This window comes from Drosophila serrata, unplaced genomic scaffold (genome assembly GCF_035046125.1).
Source record: "Drosophila serrata isolate PLE 108 unplaced genomic scaffold, ASM3504612v1 contig_276, whole genome shotgun sequence".
Classification (NCBI taxonomy): domain Eukaryota; kingdom Metazoa; phylum Arthropoda; class Insecta; order Diptera; family Drosophilidae; genus Drosophila; species Drosophila serrata.
In genome coordinates, this window is record NW_028257174.1 from 987,518 (window position 1) to 1,015,484 (window position 27,967).

Genomic DNA, 27,967 nt, shown 5'->3' on the forward strand with positions numbered 1-27,967 from the left:
AGATCTGGCCATAAAGGCATGAGGCACGGCGTCCAGAATGCACTTAACGCTTTCATTGTAAGGACACATAAAAAGGATTATTGTACAAATTCAATATTAATGTGGTCGCTGGAATCGCCGATGACGATTGCAAATTGCAAATGCAACGAGGATAGTGATAGTGAAGATGATGATGGGGATGATGATGATGGAGATGAGGATGAGGATGAGGAAGAGGCTGCTGGGCACCTAACCAAATTGAGCTGGCAAAATTATGCAGGGGCGTGAATCGAATCGAATCGAATCGAATCTCTACTTGGCGGTCAGTTTAAGTGCGGAGCTTAGATGACAAGGCTCGGCATTGAATTGAAATTGAAATTTGCGCTTGGATTCGACAGGAGTTTTCAGGCTTTTTATATTCCTCTGGTTTTTTTTTTTATACTTTTCTTATTATTCTCCCGCACTTTTCCGGACTTTATTGAACGGCATATTTCAAAAGGCGCGTTTCCGCAAAATGGGTGCAAATCAACTGCAAAACGAACTTTCGGCCCCTTTTCTCTCTCTCTCTCTCGTCTGAATTATGAAGTAAAAATATTATTGCAAATATAATGAATGTGCGGGAGAAGTGTAGAGATGCTGGAGAAATGGAGCTAAAGCAAATCATAAATTTCTATCTTGGACCAAGTTTCTCTCAAAGAAATAAAGAAAGGGAAAGATGGAAATAATAGGGAATTGGGGGAGGAAAAAAAGTGTAAAGCATTGTGAACTTTATGCTTTTTTTTGCCATATTGCTGAATCGTCGATTACCTATCGCATTTCAAGGCAAATTGCTTGTCAAAAAATATGCCACCAAAGAAAAGGTTTTTCCACAAAAAAAAATTATGGATATATAAGAAATAAATCCATAGATGCAGCATATATATACGATATATCAACACGATATATATCATTAATCGATATTCTGTATGATATATCGGAGTGTGCCAAAGAAAATTCTAAACTTGGCATTAACATTCTTTGTTGACAATAAAAAATAAATTGTTAAGAAAGAAATACAATGGCTATTTTTATATTTGTTTTCTTTACTATAGATATTTTTACATGAAATTCGATATTCTTCGATAATTTATATTTCTATATATGAAATTTAAGTCATTTTCGATATAATATTAAGTGTAGTGTTTTAATTAGACTTTTCCCTCTATTTAATATAATCTGTATAATTTTCTTGCTGTAATTTCCTCAATATTATGTCCTTGATATAGTTGATATAGTTTCATCGATATAATTTTCATCGATATAATTTTCTTCGATATAGTTTCTTCGATATACTTTCATCGATATAGTTTCTTTGACATAATTTCCTCGATAAACATAAATCCCCCGATAACCCCCCTTAAATGCCCCATTAAAGCGACCACATGTGTTTAATAGAATATATCCTGAAATTTAGAAAGGACGAATCTATACAGAGACATACATACATGCGGATGGCAAACAGAGAATGAAAAGTGCTAGAATATTTCCTCGGCGCCAACGACCCTTTTGGGTGCACCCCTCTGCTTTTGCTTTTGCTTTTCCTACTGCTCCTGCTTCTGCTTCTGCTTCTGTGTGCGTTGATAATTTTTGCCTAATGCGACTCAAGTTTGCACTTTAGTCTTTCAGCAAATATGGCAGCTCCTGAGGCAAGGATGCAGGCGGGAAAACTCCAGGGGGGAGGAGGAGGAGTAGGAGCAGGCTGAGGCGGAAGGAGGCCACAAGTTTCCTTCGTCGCTGCTCTGGCAAATTTGCATAGCTCAGTTGCTCAATCGCAGCGACAATTGAGCGGCTCATTGATTGCACCACCCACCCATTGGCCTCTCTCCCCCCCCCCAACATTTTCCATTTCCCATTTTCCATCCCCTTTCACACTTTTTCCCCCATTTGCTGCCACTCGCCATCTCACCACTTATCCCAGCCAAAGTTTTTGTTGACACTGTGTGCCATCTTTTCATTTCATTTTCGCAAATCAAACTCGATTCGCATTCAAATTGAGCAAAAGCGGTGGTTTTTTTTTCTTTATCAAATGCCTCTTTTCTTATTTTCCTATTTTCTTTTTTATTCCTTATTTTTGCCTTGATTTATGGCCAAGAAAAATTTAAAGAGTTTTGACAATAATAATAATTATGTTAATGAATTGGTTTCAAGGGGTCTACAATTTTAAATTCAATTTATTTGAAGGTATATTTCAAAGTAGAATGACCATTTTCTTACTATTATGGCTAACTTATTCTTATTTTATGTAGAAAAGAAATCCGACTTGTAATATTATAGAGCGTTAATTATAATTATACCTTTTTAGGGTATTTTAAATTTAGGCAGAAGCTCAAAATTAAGTGAAGGAGTCGTTTTCGACCCTATAAATTATATATATTATTGATCAGCATTAAAAGCCGAGTTGATCTAGCTATCTTTGGGCAAAAAATAAAATTTTGAAATTTTTTCAACATTTTTTAAGGGGTTTCATCAATAAAATTGTCACAAATTTTATAAAAATTTTAATTTTTTTAAATATTTATTCGAGCATGCAGATTTATTAACCCAATAAAAAATAGCAAAAAAACTATTTTGCGAATTAAAATTAATGTATTTTTTGCTTAGTTATGAGTTTTTTACATTTTGATTTTTTGATAAAATTGTCATATAAAAATATGAATAAATTTCGATTAAAATGTGAATATTTCAGGCTTAGTTATGATTGATTTTCCATTGCATTCAAACTCAAACTACAAGGGTTTATAAATTTCAGCTTCCCGAAGTTAGTTTTCCTTAAAAAGGTTCCTAATTATTTTTCTTACTTCAAATAAATTTGAAAATACAACAAATAGATATATAAAAAATCAAAAGTAATAGAAATCACAATCCAGAACAGACCCCCCAACTAAACCCCGATAAGATAAGAGCGAATAAACTTACTCAATTAGTTAGAACAAAAATTCCCAAGATATTTTTTTAATATACTGTGTCATTGTCCAATTAACCAGCCACTTGTAGATATCACAATAACTATCCAGTCAGTATAGAGTTTCGATTTCATAATAAAAAGGTATGACTGAATTGCCCAACGAAATCAGTTTGAACCCATTTTCTGTTGCAATAACACATCGTCAATAACAGCGACGACGACAATTGTCATCAGAATGAAATTCTTTACACTTTTGGTGGCGGCCCTTGTGGTCTTGGCCTGTGCCCTGCCCAGAATTCATGCTGGGAATAATTACCTCTGGGGTGAGATCGGTAACAATGACTACAAGTTGGCCAAAGATACCGTCTCGAAGGCCTTCTTCGTGGGTCTGGTACAGACCAAAAAGTACACATTCAAGCAATCGGTATGTAAACATTTAAAAATGAACTATAAAATGATAACAAAATTTAAAATTCAAATATAAAATATGTTTCTTAAGGACAATTTGAATGCCTTGACCATAACGGCCATCAGAATTACGGATAAAAAGAAGAGTAATGGTGCCACAGCTGAGCTAATTAGCGGCGGTCCGGGCTCAAAGGGGGCCACCATTAAGTTTACATCGGTCCGGGGCTATGGCATCAAAGATCTTGTCGAGATATGGGGCCGTTAATCAAGTGGAAAACATATACTTTCACTTTCCCTTTTCCCCCCCATCCAAATCGATGAAGATAGCAACAAACAAAAAGAAGGAAAAAAAAGCAAAGAAAAGGTCTAGTTGGAAGTGTATGTATATTTTTTTTTTTGTCAAAATGTAAACCTTCTTGTCTCGCCAAGAAAAATAAATACAGGCTTTAAATAAAGTTTGTTTTATTAAAAAAATTGATATATCTATAAATCTTTAAGGGGAAATCTATGGAAAACATATTTTTTAGGCTGTTCTTAATAAGAAATACATGTATTAAATAATGTTTCATTGATTTTAAAAATTTAGTATAAATAAATCTTTAAAAGGGAAATATATGGAAAACATTACTTGTAGGCTTTTCTCCCTAATAAATAAATGAATAATAATGAAATGTATAACAAAATTATCAGGAAAATATTATTTTGGGCTCTGTAGGTTGAAAAATAAACCGAAAGTCCATTGGAAAAAATATTTTAAAATTTTTGCATATACAAAAAATATTATTATTATTATATACCTCAAAGAAATTTTTTATTCCATATTTTCTAGGCTTTAAATAAATAAAATGCTTCCTGGAATATTTATTTAAGAGTAATTGTTTACTCAAAAGATTAATAACAAAACTTGTTATAAAAAATACTTTTGTACATTTTATACGCCTAAAAAATATAAAATGTCTGCCAAAAAGTTATAGAAAGTTTTCCTTAGAATATTGTAAAATTTTTGTATATAAAAAATCATACTAAAAACTCCTAAAAGATATTCTTATAGATTTTCTAGGTTTTAAATTAATAGAACTTCAGCTTAAAAAGTGTTTTAAAAATATGTTTATAGCAAAAATTAATAACAAACTTCTGGGAAAAATATTATTGTTTATTTTTAGAGGCCTAAAAGTCAGCTTTAAGAATGTTAATTAACATCAGAACTTTCACATAAATATTCGTAAAGATTCGCTAGGCTTACAAAATACAGAAATAATAATTCAAATATCTTACAAATATTTACAAATATTTCTGTACTCAAAAATGAATGTCAAAACTTTAAGATAAATGTTCTTGTAAATTTTTTCTTATAGAATATTTTCTTAAATCATATTTAAAAATATTTCAACACTTTAAAAGTGATTGACAAAAGCCCCATTGAAATATCCCAAGACATTTTCCCGTCTTAAATGAACCAAAAACCCTGCTAGAAGAGTATTTAAACCTCGACTTGATCGCATCTTTGTAACTCTGTAATATATGCTGTAAGCATAAGGGCTTCTTCTGGCCAAGATATATTGTATATATATTCTGGCAGCAGCTTGTCTGAGATATGCTCGAGAGATGCTTGTGCAGGTGTTATTTTTCGTTGTCTTCTTATCGAAGTAGGTCAAACCAAACAACTTGGAGGTTGCAACCAAAAAATACCCGATATGCAACTCTCGGAGTTTTCTCACCTATAAAAGCGAAAGCTACTTTAGTTATAACCAACAGTCAACATTTATTGATCAACCATCGAAGATGTATCTGCCCAGTGTTTTCTTCCTGCTCCTTGCCATTGTGGCCAACAATTTTGGCCAAATCGAGGCACTTGGTGGTGGCACCCAGGAGGGCAATGATTATACGTGGGGAACCAAGGCGACTACCGATACACTAATTGCCCGGGAAGTGGTTTCCGCCAATAAAATGATGCTGCAAACCAATACGAGGACATATACACTTACCCAGGCGGGTACGGCCAAGACTATATCGTATATAGCCATAACGGATCTGAAGCGTAAGAGGGGAGCAACGGCAGCCATAACTGCAGGTGGAGTTGGTGACACAACGGTGACAATTAAGTTTACATCGGCACGAGGAGCTAGCATTAAGTCGCAGGTGGAAATATGGGGAGCCTAAATGAAGTGCTCCCTGTATATAATTATTTTATTTATTTAGAAAAAATCACACACAACGAGCAATTTTTTTTTTTTGTCCTTAATTCTGTAGCACACCTTTTTTTCAACTATTTTATTGGAACATTTTTTTTTTCTTTTAAATATGATAAATAAAAAGAAATAAAATAAGATTTGAAAAAAGGGAATTTTCTTTATAAAGAGGAGCAGAAAATTACTTTTGCTGGCAGGATATATATATATATATATATTATATTATATAAAATCCCCCAGAGAAGTTGAGAAGCCAGGGCACACGCGTCGTATGCGTGTTTTGTGATGAGAAATCAAAGAAACTTTTTGGCATGCACAAATTAACCGCTTGTTTGCGGTTAATTGAGATGATATTAATTATAATTATGCCCGCGTCTCTCGCACACAGATACAGGAAACAGACACCCCACACACACAACACTCCACACACTCCACTCTACACACACTCCACACACACTCTGAACACACTCCCCCCCATAGATAAAGATTCAGTTAGCAAATGGAATTATTTTCGGGGAAAGGGAAGCTCGCATTCGCTGTGCGAACACATGTAAGCGCTAATAACACTTAAATAAGCACCGCCAGAGCCCACAAACACACACTTATACTCACACTTATGCACACACACACACCAGCAGTGTTGGCATTTTAACTCGATTTTGTGGCTAGTTTATGGTCAAATTTATACAGCTATTTAGCTTTATTTTATATCCTTTTAAAGGATTATTGAAAAAAAAAAGGTATACAAAAAGAAATATCGATATATTGCTACTAAATTAATAATTTATTTGAAAGCCACTATAAAAAACGATATTTTAATATTGCAATAAATCGATTTTGACGTTAATATTTACAATTTTTATTCGTATAAAATATAATTGTAGAAAATTAGGAAAGGAAAAAATATAAACGAAGACCATTTCTAGTCTACTTTACCTCTAAAATCAATGTTTTCACATTAGTTTGATATTTTCTATAATTTAATTTTCCTTAAATCAATCTATGATTTTTTTCTTTACTGATTGTCATTTTTAGATAGACTTTAGTTCGTTTTACAAAAATAGGAAACCATAAAATATATATGAGGATCATTTCTAGTCTAGTTTACCTCTAAAGTCAATATTTTCATTTTAAATTTTATACTTTTCAATAGTTTACATTTCTAAAAAATCAATTCACGATATTTTCTTTATTGATTGTCATTTTTATTAAGTTTTTTAGCAAATTTTTAAAATACTTTAACTAAAATAAGGAACACGAACATATTATATTGAATTTTTGGTATTTTTCCAATAATATCTATATATTCAAGCTAAATCTATAATTTTTTCGATATTTTTAATTTCTATAAACTATTTTAAATATTAATATAAATATAATTACGGATTTTTTGGCAATATTTTTGATTGTGTTGTATTTTTTTCTTTAAAATATAAATCTATGTAAATTAATTTCTTTATTTTCTTGTATTATATTTAATTAATTTTTTCAACTTAAATCTTTCATAAATTAAGGCAACACTGCCACACATACAGACATAAATACATACACACACACACACACATAACACCCACCCACACACACACACACAGAACGAATGGCAAGGACAAACATACATTTCAATTTCGAAATTAAGTGGCTCACTTGTCTTGTTTGTATTGGAATGCATATGTATTTGGCAGTATGTGTGTGTGTGTGTGTTGTGTGTGTGTGTGTATGAATGTGCCTTTGTGTGTGTGTTGATGCATCTGCTTGATTGTGTGTGGATTTGTTTGTTTGTTTGTCTGTGCGATTTGCGTATTTGTATGTATGTCATACATCCGCTTTTGCATTCAACTTATGTTTGGTTTGTGCTCATTTCTTTTTATTTTCGCTAAGCTTTCACTCTGCAGGAAGAGGATATAGATTGGGAATACAAAAATATGTATAAAAAATATGAAAGTATAGGATTAAAAAACAACATGTCTAAAATAAACCAAAGTTGGCAATTATTTTGAAATAAAAACAGAAGATGAGACTAACCCATCGAAAACTAAGTCTAGTATTAAGCAGTTTAATTTTTTATATCTATTTATATATCTAAATACTTTATTTTTTTAATTAGATAAGTAAAAATAAATAAATAAGTTATTTTAAATTGTTTTGAATGATGAAAACTACTTGTTTAAACTTTAAGAAATAATTTTAACATATTTCTTTTAGTTTTACTTTTAAATCTATAATTTATCGCAGATTTACAGAAGAGTATTATTATTTCCCTCATTTTTTCAGTTTTGCTGCATTTGCAGCGTGTCTCCTGTTATTATAATTATTATAATTATTATTATTGTGCAAGGGAAACCACAAACTAATGTACATGGAAAACTGTCTGTCAATTTGCCGTAGGAAAAATCGGGGCCACGAGTCAAAGGCCAAGCGAGGAGGGGTACAAAATCAGCAGAATACAAATATATACAGATATATATTAATATATACATTAACCGATTTTTTTTTTGCATTTGAAAATGAAAACCAAAATGTGGGTAAAGGAAAATATTAAACAAATCATTAAAGCTTATGAACATAAGCGCATTTTACACGATTAATATGAAAATTAAGCTCAGGGCAAGTGAATTTGGTTAATTAAATTGGAGGAAAAAATAGCAGGAAATAATTGTAAGCTAAAAAGAATATAATAAAATATTTAAAAATAAATATAGGAATAATATTTAATTCTAAAATGATTAAATAAAAAGAGAGAATTAAATCTTACATTTATTTACTGAAAATAACTCGATTGATAAAAGGCCAAAGGACCTTAGAGCTTAGGTGTTTTGATTTTTATTTTTTTGTCCCATTTTGTGAAAGAAGTTTTATGAGTTTTCCAGGGGGTTTTCCCCCTATTTTCCCCACTATATTGGCGATGGCTATTTACACCATGCAGCGCATAACTCTTGGCCAAATAAACAAAGCGTAGTTATTAAACAGGATATTCGAATCAACAGGAACACCAGCAGTAACAGTAACAGTAACAGTAACAACAAGAAGGACAAAGGACGAAGGACACTGGACAATGAACAACAGATGGCAAAAAGTACAAGAGCACAATTTCCTTATGCAAAGCGACGATAAGAGCCAAACCGAATGCAAATACATAGATTTATAGCCACAGAACACGATGAGGCTGGTGAGGGAAAACCAGAGGAGAACGAGAGAGAGAGAGAGTTTTCCGGAAAATACTGAATCCAGAGGAATATATGTGCTATACATGTACTCTTCCAATATACATATATAAAGATATATATATATATATATATAAGCCAAGCTAAAGCTGAAGCCGATCCACAGCTGCCATAGCCCCAGTTCTGTGTCGTAAAAATAAAAGCTGTCAATGCACTTGAAATTTATCGCCCTGCAAATTAACACTTAAATGCAAATGGCAAAAAATGGAGACCAACAAGTAGTACTCAGAGTAAAGGATTCGACTGTTTAATATCCTGGAAAAAATGTAGAAAATTTCAGTAAAAAGAAACCTAGTTTTCAAAAAGATTTTTGCACTTGAAATTTATCGCCCTGCAAATTAACACTTAAATGCAAATGGCAAAAAATGGAGACCAACAAGTAGTACTCAGAGTAAAGGATTCGACTGTTTAATATCCTGGAAAAAATGTAGAAATTTTCAGTAAAAAGAAACCTAGTTTTCAAAAAGATTTTTGCACTTGAAATTTATCGCCCTGCAAGTTAACATTTAAATGCAAATGGCAAAAAATGGAGACCAACAAGTAGTACTCAGAGTAAAGGATTCGACGATTAAATATCCTAAGAAAAATGCAGAAAATTTCAGTAAAAAGAAACCTAGTTTTCAAAAAGATTTTACTAACAAAATACATCGTCAAATTGAATTAAATCAAAAATTGGACAGCAAAAAGTAGCCTTAAATACTATATATAAAGTTTATCCTTTAGGTACATATAGTACTAGAATATATACCCGAAAATACCCTATAAAAAGTACCCTCTCTCTTACCTTTTCGGCCTCCAAGCCGCCGGGTATCTGAGTGCCGTCCTTGGAGCAAAAGCAATAGGGCAAGGAACACTCCTCCGTGTTGCACCTTTGGGCGGTATCGGCAGGTGCTTCCGTGGCCGGAGCGGGCGCTAAAAAAAATACAAAAAAAATAATAAGAGAGAGAGAAAAGGAAACAAGTTGGGAAATTATTTAAAATCTATTTCGTTATGCGAGATCCAATCCGTTTCAGGGGGAGCCAAGTAACAATGCCAGGCAAATATCAATAAGGAGGAGGAGCAGAGGCAATGCCAATCCCAGAAACAAGTTAAAAGAAAGTTAACAACAAAAGGGGGTAAAGGTGAAAGAGGGGGAGAGGGGAAGGTAGGGACAACAAGGGGAAAAAGTCAGAAGGGGGTGAGGTCTTCGCAGGTAAATAACCTTAAGCCAAATCCCGAGAACACTCTTTCTCTCTCTCGGTCAAAAGCTATTTGCATATGTGGGCGTGGCAACTGAGAGACACTGGGAAAAATAGAAAGCTAAAAAAAAAATATACCTTAGTAATATAATATTTAAGATACATTAAATCATTATTTTGATAAGCTAATTTTTGGGGTAAATCAAAAATTTTCCAATATCATAACTAAGCCAAAAATGCATTAATTTCAATTCGGTTTCCTGTCCTAAGCTAGTTTTGAAAAGATTAACAAATCTGCATATTAGGTTTTACAATTTAAAAAATTCAATTTTTTTTGTAAAATTTTTTTATCAGATTTTACGATATAACCCCTAAAAAATTTTGAAAAAAATTCGAAAATTTATTTTTCCACCGGACATAACTAAATCGACTCGGCTGTTGATGCTGATCAAGAATATATATGATTTATAGGATCGGAAATGACTCCTTCACTTAGTTTTAAGCTTCTGACTGAAGGTGCAATACCATTTTTTAACCAATATTAATTAAATTTTTTTAAGAACATTTTTTCAACAATCCAAAATGTAAATCTCATAACTAAGCCAAAAATGCAAAATTCAATTTTTGGTCAATTTTAACGATGAAAAATTATGAAAAAATTTTGAAATTTTTTTTTCTTCCGTAAATGTCTAGATCGATTCTGCTTGTGATGCTGATCAAGAATATATATGATTTATAGGGTCGGAAATGATTACTTCACACAGTTTTAAGCTTTTGACTGAAATAATAACACCTTGAAATGGTAAACAAATATAATAATCACTTTTTTATACAAAATTTGCTATATAAATATAAAAATATAAATATAAAATATAAAATCAAAAAAATTTTGAGAAGATAAGCTTAAAAACTTAAGACAATAGTTTTATACAATTATTTTCATATATTTTTATTAAAAAAATACACTTTAAAAGTTAAGAATTTGCTTACAAATCTGCGTTTTAAGTAACAACATGAAATTATATTTTTTAAATAGAAATTATAATAATTTCCTAAATAACATTTTCTATTTGAGATATTTTCTATTTCTGTTTCCTAAATAACATTTTCTATTTGAGATATTTTCTGTTGGTTATGAGGAATTTCTAATATACATATCTTCAAAAACAATTTACTTTTTCTTGAAGTAAACATTTTCTCCCAGTGCACTTGAGTTTTCCTGCCGAAATTCGATCGAATTGAATTGCTTTTTTATTTTTTTTTCTGTATTTTGTGCTCTACTGCGACGCCTCAGTCTCGATGGCAATCGAGTTGGTCGACTTGGAGTTGTTTTGCCTTGTGATCGAGTAAACAAAGTTCACACAGAGAACAAAGGTGAGAAGATGAAGGAAGAGAGGTGGGGAGAGAGAGCCAACCCATATCCATATCCTTGGCAAATATTAAATGCATATCCTGGCAGGTCCTGTGACTGTGCAACTTGCACTAACTGAATTAGCACTCGCCAAAGGCGTCGATTTGATTTGATTTGGATTCTGGAGTCTGCTTCTGATTTTCGATTTTGATGGCTGAAAGCCAAAGATTACAGGAGAGGCGGGGTTAAATGTAGGTAATCAGGTTGAAGGACTTTAAGATTGATATACTTTTTACCTTGATAAAATGTTGTATTTAAATATTAATTGAACTGGAAATTGAGTGACTTATCTTCTAATTCCCATAAACAATTAATCAAAGGCTTTGTTAAGCTCTAGAAAATGTCACTAGATTTATATATATATACATTTATATACAATAGTCAAATCATTTCCCTTTCTTTTTTTGGTACAAATTATGTCATCGATGGCTTCTAGTTATTTTGGTAAACATTTCCCTAATTCCCAGGGCGCCACATCATCAATCAATGGAAATTGCCATTGCCATTTCCATTTTCATTTCCTATTCCCCAAACTCTTTTCTTATTTTTCCTCCCCAATCCATAGAGTTAAGCCAGTGAAAAGTGTGTGTTTTTTGGAGTGTGAAAGGAAACTCAACTCTGTCTAAAGTTTCCATTTCGATTAAGCCTATCGACAATGCTTAACTGGGATTTAATTACACACAGCTTCAATGTTATGCAAATGAAATAAACCAAGTCGAAAGAGAAATATATAAATATAAATATAAATATATATATATATATATTTATAGTAACTATGTCCTGCAGTTGGCATTGATTATTCCGCCTCCTCCCTCGCCTGTTACCTTGGCTTTATTTATAAAGTAAATATATAAAAAATCAAAATAAAAAGAATATGAGGCATATATTAATATATTTCCGTTTGCTAGAAAATATCAACAAAAACAAAAGTTAAATAAAATAAAAGCTTGTGGCCATATCAATGTCCTTTTGCAAAATATATATTTATATCATATATATATATATATATATGTATATATATTTTTGTGGTCACATCGTAAATAACGGCAATGAAAATGAAATGCTTGGCAATTAATTGGCCAGGACACAGGAGTACTGCAATCAACATAAATTCTCTGTGGAAACGAAACGAAATGGTGTCCTTCTGCAGCATAAAATTGTATTTATTATTTTAAAAATCTAAACAAGAAACTGGAAGAATTTCAAACACACACACTCAGGGAGATCTCTCTTCCTCTGTGTGGAGTTATTGAATAAAATGTAATAAACACTTTTAGTAACTTTGTCTTGTGCCATGGTACATTTTGTCGTAACGACTGGCACACGCTGCGTATACGTAATATTTGGGACAAATACACACAATGTCACACATATATGTATATAGTAGTTTTTCCCACAGTTGTTTGTATATATATATATATATAAATATATAGTTGTTTTTCCATGGCTATTTTCTTGCTGGGTGTTGTTGTTGTGTAAGCAATATTGAAATGCTGTCATTGAGCGTGCTCACTGAATTATGAAATTGAAAACTATTCAGTGCAAAACATTTTTCTTTTGCATTTTATCAGCTCAGCTGTGTGGCAGTATGTGTGTGTGTGTGTGTGGAAAATCAGCTTGTCATTTCCTTGTCAAGTATTTTAACCCTTTACATAAAAAAAAATAAATAAATAAAGAAGAAGGAAGGAGTCTGTCTGTATTATAAAACAATTCTAGAGAGTGTTTGAGTGAAATGTTACAAAAAGGGCAGAGACATTTTTATTTCTTCTTAAAAATTAAAGGAAAAGTGCTTAACTAATTAGAGTTACTATAGAAAATATTTAAGAATATATTTTGAAAAATATTTTCTATATAGATTCAGACATGTTTTGAAGCAAGAAATGAGTTTAAATAATTTTTAATTATATTAAAAACTAAAAATCCTTTATTTATGTAAAGAATAATATATATATTCCCATCATTTGATTTATAAATAAATTATCAAACTAAATCTAGGGTTAAATTTTTGTCAAGGAAGAAAAAAAAAACGTTTTAAATATTTTAATTCGTGTCTCGCCTTGGCCAAATCAAATCGAAATGAAATGAAATGAATTCGCATTTATATGCACAATGTATTGCATATATTTTCGGGACAAAAACACACACAACACACACACACTCACACATGTCTCTGTGTACTGTGTGTGTGTATGCCCAACCAGTTTTGTTGGTTGCTTATTTATTTTTGGGGACAAGTTGCTGTCACAATTTCAAATTCAGTTGAGACTCCAGCCATTGCGTATACGTAATGTCTACGTATACGCAATTCGTCAGTTGAGATTTTCAGAGAAATGGTTTTGTGAAGGAAGAAGGAAGTCCTTCCTTGGCAGAGCTCTTAATCCTCGGCCGGCTTAGGCAGCTGGCAGATGGTTGCAAAATTAAAGTGCCAGTGACGATTATAGGCAATCAGTTAGTTAGTTCAGTGCTTCACTCATTCTGATGAAATTGCTTTAAATTATATAATGAAATACATGTGCAAAATGGTCTAGGTGGGATTTAATGGATAGTCAGACTTGAGAGATACAGGATTGAGGAGAGTATATGCCTGAATGAGTCAGTATTTTAGCTAGGGGATTTTGTGCCATGAATATACATAGATAATGTACGGAGAGGCAATGTCATTGCTATTGTTTCTATTTGAAAAAGTCGCATTTCTGAATAAAACAATTTACTGAGTAAGGAATAAAGTGTCTTGCACAGATTTTTATCCTGTCTGCCGAATTAGCTTGATTATCGTTATCGAAATTGTAATCGAAGCAGCAGTGTGACCGCATATTATTAAAACTTGCAAGCTGGTAACACTGTAAGTCACTTGAAGACTCTTTTTACTTGGTTTTTAGTGGGTTTTTCATTATTTCAAAACTCGTAGTATTTTCCTATAAATAATACATATTCTTTTAACAATTTGTCACTACAGATACATATGTATATATAACCCCTTTGTGCCAACAAATTGCCAAATGGTCGAAAGATGGCAACGTGTTATATTGGCTTAGCTGTTGGCCATTTCCTGTGGTCCCAGCAAGAAGGCAAAAAGCGTAGTATCTGATTCCCAAAAAAAAAAATAATATATGTACACATGTAGGGAAAACTACTATACCTATATATATATATATCTATATATGTATCTATATCTGGTGTCAGCAGGAAAAAAAGAAAGTACCAAAAAAACGAAGCGGGACAAAAATTTTATGCACAGAGCTTTGACCTAATCTCTGCTGCAATATTTCTCCTCGTCCGCTCTCCCCGTGTGTGTCTGTGTGTGTGCGAAGAAAAGTAATAACATAAATGACACACACACACTGCAAAAAAAATATATATTAAAAAATTAAAGCGGAAAAACCAAGGTTTTTATGTTAAAAAAGTAAATATTGAAGGAAGAGAAAAGTCAAAAAATTAGGTAAATTGTAGTCTACAGTACAGTTTAATAAGTATTAAAAACAGTATATAAAAAAATATTGAAAAGTATTGAGCTGGTCTTTATTATATTTTTAGAGAATACAGAAAATATTTTTAAAAATTTTTTATATTCAAATTAAAGGTTTAAATAGTTTTTTAAGGATCAATATTAAATTTACTTATAATGTGAATATTTAAAGAAAAAAATATTTTGAAAACTGATTAATTTAATTACAAAAATAAGTTACAAGTTAAATTTATCATTTAAAATTGTTAAACAAATTTTTAAAAATATATGTGAGGGAGTTATTAAAAAAAAATCATAACAAAAATTTAATCTATTTTTAACAATTTCTTCAGTACTAAAGGTGAAAGGGTTCTATTTTATATTTTTCGTACTTCAATCGTATTAAAAACCTGAAATTACTTTAGTTTAGGTTTTAAATTTTACAAAATTAATTTCTGTTTTATGTTTTAATTATATTTCTCTCGGTGTACCAGAGAGTGAGCGAGAAAGAGAGCCATCGCGAGGAGCTATATATATGAGACAACATTCCAGTTGGTATTACGCAAATCCCCAAACGCTTTAGCTGTCGCAGCTTTCTTCCAAGCGGTTGCCTTCCGACCAACGACCGACGGACCGACGGACCGGGATCAGCTTCCGTATACCCCTTGCACCGCACATTTTCCCTCCCTAAGCCACCTAAAACCCTATTCCAAAAGTCCCCGAAAAACTCCCGGAAAACTCCCCAAAAACTCCCCAACTCTGACTCTGACTCCAAGCGAAATGGTGACTACTGCAAAAGTGCGTGTTTGCAGGCGAGCGATATGTCACTCTGCATATGCCGACTGTATGTGTGTGTGTGTGTAGTTTTTTACTAACTTCCCTTCTCCCAAACCCCTCCCCCTTACAAAAAACCCATCCTTAAAAAAAATCCATCTTCCCACTAAAACACTCCCCCTTTTTTTTGGTGCATTTAATTCTGAGCTCGTTTCTACTGCATTTTTGGTCTTTTGTTGGCTACACTTAACGAAATTAGTGTTGATTTTGAGGGTAATTTCTGCCTAAATTAAAAAGATAAACTATAGATTTTTTCTAATATATTTGTATTCCATTAAATATATTTTGAAATGTTTTTGTGCATACCTATCATAAAGCTACACATAATATGAACTTGTTATCTAATTTTGCTTTAACCTGAAGTTAAATTCTTTATAATTAAAAAAAAAAATACTTTAATTCTTTGAATGTGTATTTTAAAATGTTCTATTATTTAATTCATGGTTTAATAATGATTTTATATATTTTTTTTAATATTTATCTTGACTTTCATATTCTATATTTTAAAAGTAACATATTTATTCCATAATAATATTTTTTTTGGGGTAAATTATGTTTTGACTTTGAAAAACTCTTTTAGAAAATATTAATATTTATTGATATATTTTTATGTATGAAATATAATACTTTTATATTTTATCTATATTATTTTAAATATATTACTTTAAATATATTGTTTTATATATATTAGTTTTATATATTATATTTTTATATATTGTAAGTTAAGTGTATGCAAAAAAATGCCACTAAAAATGGGGAAAAAAATCTAGGAAAATGTCCCCAAGCTTTGAAGGTGCCCACGAAGTCAATGCAAAAGTCCAAAGACTGAGAGGTGAGGCTAAGAAGAAGCCGTTAAAACTGAAAACTAAATCGTAAATGTTGGCTTTAATGGCCCACACACACATCAACAGGAAAGGTAAAATAAATAAAACCAAAAAAAAAGAGAAGTCGGATAATTTTTGAAATGATTTTAATAATAATCGAATTTAAACCTTTGTAAAAAGAAGAATTATAACAAATTCTCTTATATACTCAAAGTACTTTTTAATGGTTTAATTTATAATTTTTTTTTTTTTAATTCTTTAGCTCCTATTCTTGTGCCTGCAATTGTAACTCTTCGAAAGAAACGAAAGATAGACTTGGTTATTCTTAAGCGGTCGCGTTTGTGCCCCATTTGAAGTGCACTCAATGCCGTCTGCCGGGTTTTGCCTCCTGGCATTTTCCAGGTCCTTCCCAAGCACTTGGCATTCATCTTGGCCACTGGCCACGCCCCCTTTCCTTGCCAAAGAAAGGTGGCCGCCCATCGTCGTTAGGCAAAGTCAATAGAGCGGACAATGTTTGGAATTGTGGAATTGTGGAGAGTCGTTCTTCCCCCGTGGGGAAGGAATGGTCACCATTTGCTCATAGCTTTTGTCATTGCTTTGGATTTCGTATTCGAATTCGAATTCGATTTTTGGTTTAGTGTACAAACTCACACACATGGGGATTACATGGGGAATTTTGCAACCATAAATGAATTATGCGACATTTACTCAAAATTGCTTCCTAATGCCCAACATCCGAGAGAGACAAATGTCCTGGGTGAAGGATTGTGGCAAGTAAGAGCACAGAAAAGTATACTACAATTTATACCCTTACAGGGTATCAGGAGCTTAAAAAGCAGAGAAAGAATGATTTCCGACCCTATAAATCATACATATTCTTGATCAGAATGAACAGACGAGTCGATCTAGACAGGTTTTAAGGGAACAACATTTTTCGAAAATTTTTCATATTTTCTAAGGGGTAACAACGTTAAAATTAAAAAAAAAACAAATTTACAAAAATTTTAATTTTTTTGCATTTTAAATAGAGTATGCAGATTTATTTACCTTTCAAAAACCAGCTCAGAACCTTTTTCCGAATTAAAATTTATGCATTTTTGGTTGAGTTATGAGATTTTAAAATTTTTGATTTGTTGAAAAAATTGTCATATGAAAATATCGCTAAATATCGATTGAAACTATGCGAATTTTAAGCTCTGTTTTGAAAGATTTTCAATGTAATTTCGTTTCAAACTGCAAGAATATATAAATTTCGGGTTCCTTTTTCTTGTTTGATATATTTTTCAAGCCAAAATAATTGATTTTATTTAATAATGAGTTATTTGATTTATATAATACCTTATTTCTTGTAAGTAAACCTTTGAAAAATATGATTATATTAATATTACAATCCTCAGTATATAATTTGCAGTAAATAGTGAAACAGATGCTCCAATTTCCCTTGTAAAATTTCTATATTTAAATATATATTTTGATTTATATTTTCCCCTCTAAAAGAAAAATCTATTTGAAGCTCCTAATAAATTGTGTGTGTGACCTGCCTTAGCAGCCTTAGCCCCCGGCTATTGTTTCGGCTCAAAGTTCGCATTTATATTTTCAGTTTTTTGGGTTTTTTTTTTTTTGGAGTCTTGAAAACGTTTTGCAGTCCCAGACAGATGATGATGATGACGATGGGAAGGAAAAGTGTATGGGAAAAGGGTTGCAGGGAAAACGAAAAGTAAAAAAAAAAGAAAAAGCAAAAACCTGAACCCGAAAGGACCACACACTTAGAGTGCACTTAAAGTTTTTACTCCATTTTCTTTGTTCGCTCTCCCTGATTTATGTTGCACTTTCAATTGGGAAAGAGAGAAAGAGAGAGAGAGAGAGAGAGAGAGAGAGAGAGAGTGGAAGTCCTTCTTTCCTAATCACTTACTTGTTGGCAAAGGACCGCACTTGGCCTCATCCTTGAAGGTGCAGAACTTTTGCAAATCATCGAAGAACAGTCCAGAGGGACAACGATTCAAATAGGGAAAACCATCAACGCACTGTAAAATTGAGGAGGGAGAGATAAGGGTTAATGTGTGAATGTCATAAGGCGCATAGATCTAGATCTAGATCTGGAAAGGGTTTTCTCACCTGGTAAAAGCGACGGCAGGTAGCCGGATCGGCATAATTTCCATTGGCAATATGTGAGGGGCATTGGAACTCCTCCTTTTCCTTGCCTTGACCTGGGGTTAAATTATAAAAAATAATTATTTTGTTACTATAATTTATATAACAATTTCGCAACAGATAATTCGGAGTTTAAATATAACTTAGTTAACATTTTTAAAAGCAATAAAAATATATTTTTAAAGACAGTTTTTGAGGCTTCTTTAAAACCCAGCAAGGTTTTGCTTTAAAAGAAGAGGTCCTAGCAAGTTCCTTGATTTTTAAGGGTTTAATATAAATCAATAATAAATTCTACAACATTTTTAATTATAATAATTTATAAGGTTTCCCTTGAAATTGATATTTTTATTATTTATTTTATAAACCCCTTTATAGAGTCAAGTTTTTTTCCCCCCCGTTGCATATTTAAATATCCGGCAATTAATTGCATAATAGACACAATACTGCTTGTAACCCATCAGATTTATATGTTTTATGCATATATACACACACAAATAAATACAAATTATAATCGCTTAATGTATATTTATGATGATGCATGTACTTTATCCTTCTGTTATTTTTTTCTCTCCTCCAGTTTATTTACATTATTTTTTTGCATTTAAATCTAAGCTTAAAGGGTTTGGCGGCTTGACATTTATACAAAAGCCACCAGAGAGGAAAGAGGGGAGTTTTCCGCGATAAGCGAATGAAACCAATAAATAAATAAATAACAGATAAGTTATAATTAAATGTCGATTTACGTTTGATCAACGAATGCAACAAAAAAAAAAGGGAAACCTGGAAATGCAGAAAAAAAAAACAAAAACAAAATATAATAAAAACCCAATTAATGCAAAATATTTCAAAAATGCATACTTCAAACTTTGCAACCAAATATGGCTGGCTGCGGCTTAGGACTAGTAGTTGCAACTATAATGAATATAAATTGACTAACGGCATTAGATTAACCGAAAGCAAAAACCAAATAGCAAAACAGCAAAAATAGTAAACATTTCCCTGGAAAATGAGGGGAGGAAAATCGATGAGATATAGCGGCGATTATAATTACGCAAACTGCCGCTTCAAAAATTATTCATAAAACCCACTCTCAACATTCATTTTTCGGTGGGGGCCTAAATGTTAATTAAATGAAAACTATTATTAGACACAATTGCATTATGCCCACACACACACACACACACTAGTGATATTATAATTATTATAATAATTATTTGTCAGTTTCTATGATTTCCCATGCCATGTGGCGTGCAATTAATTGATAGCTTAAACCAAATATCCAAAAACCCAAAATATTTCGTCATAAAATAAATATTTATGGGAAAGGGGAGGGAGAGATTATTGGCAGACAGGCCAAATACAATAATATTTTCACAGTATTTGACTTTAAAATTTGTACAATGAAAAAAATGTCCATGGATTTTGTTGTTGCTTCATTAAAATTCATGAAATGCCAGACGGCAGAGATTGAGATACTTTTTCCAATCGGTTTATAAAGGGGAAATGTCTTGAGATAGATTTTTGCACATCATTTCATTTGGGTTATAAATATATTTATATTTTGTGGAAATTTCATAGAATGAATGAATGAACACGTCTTGGAATTATTTTGCAAAAATTTGTTTCAAGCCTAAAGTGAAAGGTGTAAATATATTTTGTAATATTTTTATTATGATATACGTAAGCTTTCAAAGAAGTGGGGCAGGAAAACTGTAGCCCAGGATTTTCCGAGTTGCCCCTTTTTTTTTTAAATATTTTTTGAAGGCTACTTTGTGATTTATTTTTTACAATAAAATATATGAAGGGAAACAGAAAGATATACCTTTAAAGCCCTCTTTTATTACTCTCTTAACTTAAATTTTGTATTTTCAAACACAAATTCCAGAAAGTTTAAAATGTCCCCGGAAAAATGTTGCTTTTGGTCAATTTATGGTTATTTCTATATACATATATACATATGTATATATATATATATATAGACCCAATATAAATCTATTTATGGCCATGTGTATATTTATCCAATAATGGCAACAAACAATGACCACAATGCGGCTAAAGAGCAACAAAAATATCAGTTAATTTAAATATGTGGTGAGTGTGTGTAAAAAAAAGGAAAAATAGAAACAAAAACAAAGCATAACAGCAACAACAACAAGCGGAATTAAATCAAAATGAAAATGTTAGTAAAAATTAAAAGAATTTATTAGAGAGAAAGAGAGAGTGTAGAGGGAGAAAAACCTTTTTCCATATAATTATTATGGCTAATTAATATTTATTAACCAGCCGAGGCAGAAGCTCACATCCTAGAAATGTCCATAAACTGGCGCCCCGTTTGGGTGGCAAGCAAGGCAAGAAGTCCTTTGGCTAATGAGGCGATGTCCTTTAAGCGGCTTAAGGCCCTCTCTCTCTCTCTAACTCTCTCTCTGTCCCTCCAGTCTGCGCTCTTTCCCGTTTCTTCTATTGGCAACCAAAAACGCCTCCTTAAATGCCAGGAACAACTCAAGGGTCAGTCTTAGTTTTGTTCCAAGGAAGCTACTTATAAAGTTACCAGTTGCTAACTGAGGATATTAAGTCAAATGTTTCTTTAAAATTGATGAAATATATTCTTAAATTTTAATTTTTCTGTAGAAAACAAGAATTTAAATCAGGCATTCAAAAGAGAAACAAGATATAGAACTTTTACATCTACTTTATTTGTTATTAAAGATCTTTTACAGTGTGAGCTTAGCTTTATCGTGTAATATCCTCTTTTAAAATGGGTTTTTCGTTTATTTTTTAACACAATTCTTTGAAAACTTTTGGTAATTTATTGAAGTAATTAAAATTTAACAGTACACATCTTTAAAAGAAAATAATATTTGCCAGCTAAGACAAGAAAAATAAATTATGTATTTCAGTTTATTTATTTCTAGTAAAGAGCCCTTAACAGAGTGACCTTAGCTTTATTATCTGAATATATTTTTGGCAGTGTGACCATTTTAGTAAATCAAATTTCAATTAAGCATTTCCTAAAGACTCTTATAGTTTCAAAAATATGAAAGAAAACCCCATTTTAAAAGCTTCAATATTAAAAAGAAAATATTTCCTTAACTCTTTTAAAAGCAATTTGCAATACTCCTTCTTTCAATTTTACACCATGTCAATTAATTCACCTTTTTTTTGCTGCGACGACGACGAACACGTAAAAAGACGCAAAAGTAACAATAATAATAAATTTATTGTACATTTATTTAAAAGTCATAAGGCCAATTACATGGAAAACGTTTTCTTTTTGTTCCCTCTTACATATATATATATATTATATTTTTTTGTGTCCTTTGCCCTTAATTAAGAAATTGCCAATGCGGAAAATAATAATTAAAAATAAGCCCAGAACCGTTGCGTTCAAAAAGGATTCATTTCCTTTTCCCTCGCGCCACGCGACGCAAATTAAATGTGCCCGAGAAAATAAATAAAATTGAAGAACACAAAAACAGTAAAAACAAGAAATGAAAAACCATTTCAGCAAAAATGCCAGAGAAACCTGTGCGAAGAGCTGAAAAATCTTTATTTTATGCACATCATGCAATAACTTTAACGTTTTCTTGTTTCATTTTTACTGTGTGATTTTTATTTATTTATATATTTTTGTTCTTGTATATACTTTTTCGCTGCTTTCCCTTGGCATTGTTTTTTACTTTGTGATTTTTACTTTTTCCCCCATTTTCCTGAGGTCATAATTTATTTAACATTTTTGCGGAAGCTTAAAATGAAAACGAGAAGGGGGGCGAAGGGTGGCGAAAAATCGAATAGTTTGAAAATTTAATTCAATATTTAGGGGACAAGCTAATTATATCCTTTTACAAGTGCATTCAAGTCTTTTGTTGTTTCAATTAATACAAATAAGCACTTTGGCATGTCAAAGATGGTGTGTCATTATATGATATGCATTTATTTTGTTGACTTTTCCATTGCCTTTGCCCTCGTAATTTGTTTACATTTCCATCTTTTTTTCTTATATTTCGCTATTTAATTTAATCGACGCTGAAAGGCAGCAAAGGAAATAAGTGTTTAAATAAAAATTCAGTTGGAAAACAATCAAATTAAATACAGTAAATTTTACAAGATTTATGTGTGGATATTTAAATGCGAGGGGAGATGAAAATGTTTGAAAAATGTGTATACTTGTGTCTTAAAAAATATAAATTAAAATGCTGGTATCATAATTTTATTAAATATTTTATGAGCTTTTATTGGTAGTTAATAGTTAATAAAACCTAATGTATTGAAAAATGCATTATTAATTATTTTAGAAGATTTTATTTTCCATATTAAAAATGAGTTTGTCTCATTTGCTATGCTGAACATAGTTTTCTATAATTTTAAATAAGACATTAGGTTCCATTTTCGGTTAAAACAAGTTGGAAATAAATGAAAAGCTCGAATTAATTTTATTATTTACTCTAGAAAATACAATTTAGTTTCGGTTTTTATAATAAAGAAAAAAGGGGTTACCCTTTGAGAACCCGAAATGTATATACCATGGCAAAGTAAATCGGTCATAACTAAGCCAAAAATGCATGAAATTCCAATCGGAAAGCAGTTTTGTGCTAGTTTTTATTAGATTAACAAATCTGCTTACTCTATTTAAAATGTAAAAAATTTAGATTTTTTCTTAATTTTTTTGTGGACAATTTTAGAGAAAAAAAATCAAAAAAAAATTTAAAAAATTTTATTTTTGCCGGAGATGGCTAGATCGATTGGGCTGTTGATTCTGATCAAGAATATATATGATATGTAGGGTCGGAAATGATTCCTTCACTTTATTTCAAGCTTCTGACTGAAATTACAATACCCTGCAAGGGTTTAAAAATCAGAATTTTAAATATGACCTTAGCTTCGATTTCCTGTTAAAACCACTTGGGAATTATAATAGAAATTCTACAAATAAGTAAAAATTCTTATATTCAGAGCTCTTTTGTTTTTTTCCCCTGACACACTTTCATTGAATTCCATCTCTGGAGATATTTATGTGTACAGATATCTGGTATATATACATATATATATATATATATTCACTTAAAACATTTCCCATTCAGTTTCGCCCCGCTCCTTTTACCCTGCAACTTTGTAATTTTTGTTGTATTTTTTTTTTTGTTGCTTTTGTTGTTGTTTATCCGCTGGCATTTTCAAGTAATTTTTCACGCATTTCTGTGGCTGCTTTGCGCCTCATTTTTCACGCCAGTCCATGTGTCTCCCTGGGTGTGTGTGTGTGTGTGTGTGTTAAGCAGCTTAAATGTTGTCTTTTTTTTGTTGTTGTATTTTTGGTTGTTGTGTCCCTGCTTCCTTTTTGCAACATTCGGCACACTGTTTTTTTGCGACTGTATATGCCGCTTTTCTGCATTTACAACACTTAAATTGTAAATAATGCCGAGCCAGAACGGGACGACGGACGGGCTGTTGCTGTTGTTCACTTTTCGAGTGTGTAATGGCCAAAGCCACTTGCCTTTGTCAACAGCAAATTTGCGTTTAAATGCAGGCTCATGTGCCTTCCCCATTCCTCGGTGCCATTCGTTTTAATGTATTTTTAAATTATGTTGATTTCGTTTTCTTTAAGTGAGCGCAAATACAAGCACAGAAAATAAAAGTAAACTACATAAAAAACCCACTCCTTGCAGAGACAATCTCTTTTTTCCTTGTTTTTTTTTTATATATGTATATATATATATATTTTTTTTATTTTCTCTGAGTCAAGTTAAGAAGGGGGGAAAGTCTTAGGCGGAGCGGAAAAGATAAATTCCTCTTTCTCTTAATTGGCTTTTCCTTGGGTGTAATCAGATTTGGCCTTTTTCACTTCATTAGAGCGGCATTTATCAACACTGATTTAATTGAAGCAACACTACTGGAATAGTTGAAGGAAAAAATGTTTTTCTTGGAATTTTGAATGATTAAAACATATTTATTAAATATATATAGTGAAGGGTGATAAATGTATTATTAATATCAATTGATCAAAGCGGCATTTATTAACACTGATTTGGTTTTCGAAACACTAGAGGAATAGTTGAAGGAAGAAAATGCTTTTCTTGGAATTTTGAATGATTAAAAATATTTATTAAATATATTTATTGAAGAGTGATAGCTTTATAATTAATATCAATTGATCAAAGCGTTTATCAACACTGATTTGGTTTTCGAAAAACTAGGAAAATTATTAGAGAAGGAAAACAGTATCCTAAGCACTTTTTGCTAGATAAATAAATTATTAAATAGTTTAAAGTAAAGCATTTATGTAGGTTTTAAGTTTATTATAATATTTTGTTTAAGAAATCGGTATTTACCTATTCTGATTAAAGTTAAGCAACACTAAAAAAGTAGTAAAAAGAAGCAAAATCCTTTTTCAGGCTTTGTCAAACCCAAAAATAAGTTAATTAAGTTTTAATACTACAGGGTGTTGGAGTATTTACATTATTTAATAATTTCCAGCACTTAAAATTGATAAATTTATAAAAAATTCAGCATTTAAATGAATCAAATAAACCGCTTGGCAAAAATAATCATTAAATTTCATTTCATAAAAGTGTATCTACTTCAATTTCAAATTGCCATATCACCACAAAACAGAAAATCCATAGAAAATCATTGGGAAAAAATCATAGGTTTATAAAATACTCAAATAAAATGTAAAAAAAAAATCGAATGCATTTCCCCCCATTTATAAAAATGACGTTCATTCAATAACTAAATAAAAGCATTTTCCATGCCCATAAACACCATATTGAAACCACTTTCATTAGGTTGTAAAATCTTTCTTTCTTTTCAAAGGATTCCGCAATGCAGGACAACAAAAAGCAGGCCAAGCCTCCATTTCCCGCCCCATTTTCCACATACACAGAAGTCCGTTAATATGTGTTTTTCCACTTTTGTGCAATCGCCAATCTCTCGCTGATGAATTGAAAGTATTTTTTTATATTTTTTTATAAACATTTTTGTTTTCCTTTCTTTCTGTATGTGTGTGTATGTGTGTTTTTTGTGTTTTAGTTAAGCTTTTTGGCAGATTTTTCATCACACAACCGAAAGCAATTATGCAACGCAAAAAAGCCAAAAAACGGAAAAAGTAAAATCAATGTCACAATCAAGTTGCATAAATGAAGCTCAGGCAGCATCTGCTCGCTGCAAGCTCTTAAAAATATATATACGTATATAAAAAAATATATATTTATATGCATAAGAGCTGGGGTATTATCGATCCCGTTGTTACGGTTACAATATATATATATATATATATATTTGAGTTTTTACATTTAAGTTTTTAACGCTCGCGTTTACATAATTGCCAGCGAAACAAGTTTCTTGCACAAAAGAAAGTGAAATCGAAAGAAGAAATTTTTACAAATGATCGTGATGCTGCGATAATCACCGTTACAAGGCTAAAAAACACAGTCCATAGATAACACCAAAGTATATAAAAAAAAGATATATATATAAGATATCTATACATAATGAAAGCAACAGTTTTGACCATGAAATCCATGCAGAAAAGACTAGCCCGAGATTTGCATATTCATGAAGTTCATCTTGTTGATATTTCCGATATGTGAGATACACTAAGGGAAAAAGTTGGGTGCTTAAAGGAGTTTAAATTTTTAGAAAAAAAAAAAAATATATATATATACAAGATATGCTAGCACTTAAATATTACTTAAATACACAAACAGATTCGACTTTTAATACATATTTATATAAATAAATGAATAAGAAATTCGGTATTACTTTTAAAAAATACATACTTATAAAAGAAAATAATAAGTGGAGGATTGTAAAGATATTTTATATTTATTTTTATATTACTTATTTATACACATAAATAATGATAGCAAAATAAAACGTTTTTAAATTTAAAAATACTGATTAAAATATTTATTTATATCGCAGAAATAATAATTTTTTAAATAAAGCAACTCATTTTTATAATAGTTTAATTGAAATATTGTTGTAAATTACAGAAATAATTATTTTTAAAATTTGTACTCATAATTTATATGAATTTGACGATTTTTTAGGCTAAAAATCGAAGGAAAATATGCTAAGAAATATTTTTTTAATAATTGTTTTACATTTATTTATGTGAAGACAGAAACCTTGACTTGATGAAGTATTTTTGATATTAAATACCTTTGTTTATCATAAACATAAATTAAAATTAAAACAATAGTTGAAATGAATAATATTTAAAATAATGCTTTTGCATATTAAAATATTAGACTTTTACATTTCTTTGCCTAAAAATATTCCCAACTCTGCCTTATTTGTTATTATTTATCTAATCGTTCTGTTTTTATTATGTGTGAATCTCTACTTATTTCTTTCTGTGTATGTAAATGTACACCCGTTGCCTGGCTGTCTTTTCGGTTTTTTAGACTTTCCGGCTAAATCCGCTAATTAGCATGAGCGACTAACCAAGCGAGTAAAAGCTGCAAAAGTTGCCGCTAATCAAGTTGGAGGTCAGTTTCTTTCGGCGTCTGTCATTTTTGGCTGTCAGTTTTGGCTAAAAAGGTGGACGTTTTTTTTTTTGTCTTTTTGTCGTCGTTACGCAACATTGGAACTGGAAAGCGGGGACAACCCGTTTTCCGCCATAATATCCACCAAAGAGTATTACTTGGGCCAGGACAGCGGCTGACCTTGCGCGATAGGGAAAAACCAGTTGAGGAAAAACCGCTGGCAATGGTTACCTAATTCGTACAGGAAGCGGCTGACCAACCTGCTACACGTAGTTCCCAGTTTTAAGTTTTTTAATTTTTAATTTATGTTGTAATTTTCTCTTTAGTTTTCATTGCTCAATTCGCATTTCTCAAATAAACAAACAAACATAACAAACACTCAGGAAGAGATGCCAACTCTTTCCATTTCTTTCACTCACTCAAAACAACACAGTAACAAAAATACAAAAAAAAATCATATATATGTATATATATATATATATGACTATATGTAAGGGGAATGCGGAAATTATATATATTATATATGCCAGTTAATATATATATATATTTTTATATTGATTCACGTTGATTGTTGATCGGCACACTTACCATTAACACCAGCTATGGTCAGTAAAAGGGCCACCCACAAACACGGCCGTAACATCTTGTAGATTCTCTGGATCGAAATCTATATATTATATATATATATATATCCCTCTCTGGGAACCGAGTGAGAGAGAGACGGGAAGAGAGAGATAAAGAGAGAAGGGAGATCGATCGGCGAGTGAGAGCGAAACGTCCGCAACGCGCAAATGCAAACCGCCAACTGATCGAAGCCACTGGCCAAGAAATTGCAAGAAGCCAACACGAAGCGAAGCCACCGCCACTCAACCAAAAAAAAAAAAATTATACAAAATAAATAAT

General features: G+C 31.4%; 4 protein-coding genes across 7 annotated transcripts in view; 3 read left to right on the top strand and 1 right to left on the bottom strand.

Moving 5' to 3' along the window:
• Positions 1–27,949, bottom strand: part of Cda4 (chitin deacetylase Cda4) — a 61,908-nt gene extending 33,959 nt beyond the window's left edge. Inside the window, exons 1-4 of the mRNA XM_020947990.2 lie at positions 27,653–27,949; positions 18,549–18,640; positions 18,346–18,457; positions 9,526–9,653 (exon numbers count right to left, since the gene is read on the bottom strand). Of these exons, the coding sequence (XP_020803649.2) occupies positions 9,526–9,653; positions 18,346–18,457; positions 18,549–18,640; positions 27,653–27,707 (387 nt within the window). The 5' untranslated portion in view covers positions 27,708–27,949. The remainder of the gene's footprint in view (positions 1–9,525; positions 9,654–18,345; positions 18,458–18,548; positions 18,641–27,652) is intronic.
• LOC147643180 (uncharacterized) overlaps positions 1–27,967 on the top strand; it is a 335,120-nt gene that overhangs the window by 58,784 nt on the left and 248,369 nt on the right. The gene's annotated exons all lie outside the window — the stretch shown is intronic.
• Positions 3,074–3,805, top strand: LOC110180334 (uncharacterized). Its single transcript, XM_020947993.2, has 2 exons — positions 3,074–3,347; positions 3,423–3,805. The coding sequence occupies exons 1-2, from the start codon at positions 3,159–3,161 to the stop codon at positions 3,594–3,596; spliced, it is 363 nt and encodes a 120-aa protein (XP_020803652.2). The 5' UTR covers positions 3,074–3,158; the 3' UTR covers positions 3,597–3,805.
• On the top strand, positions 5,055–5,491 carry LOC110180333 (uncharacterized). The gene has a single exon (XM_020947992.2). The coding sequence runs from the start codon at positions 5,114–5,116 to the stop codon at positions 5,489–5,491; it is 378 nt and encodes a 125-aa protein (XP_020803651.2). The 5' UTR covers positions 5,055–5,113.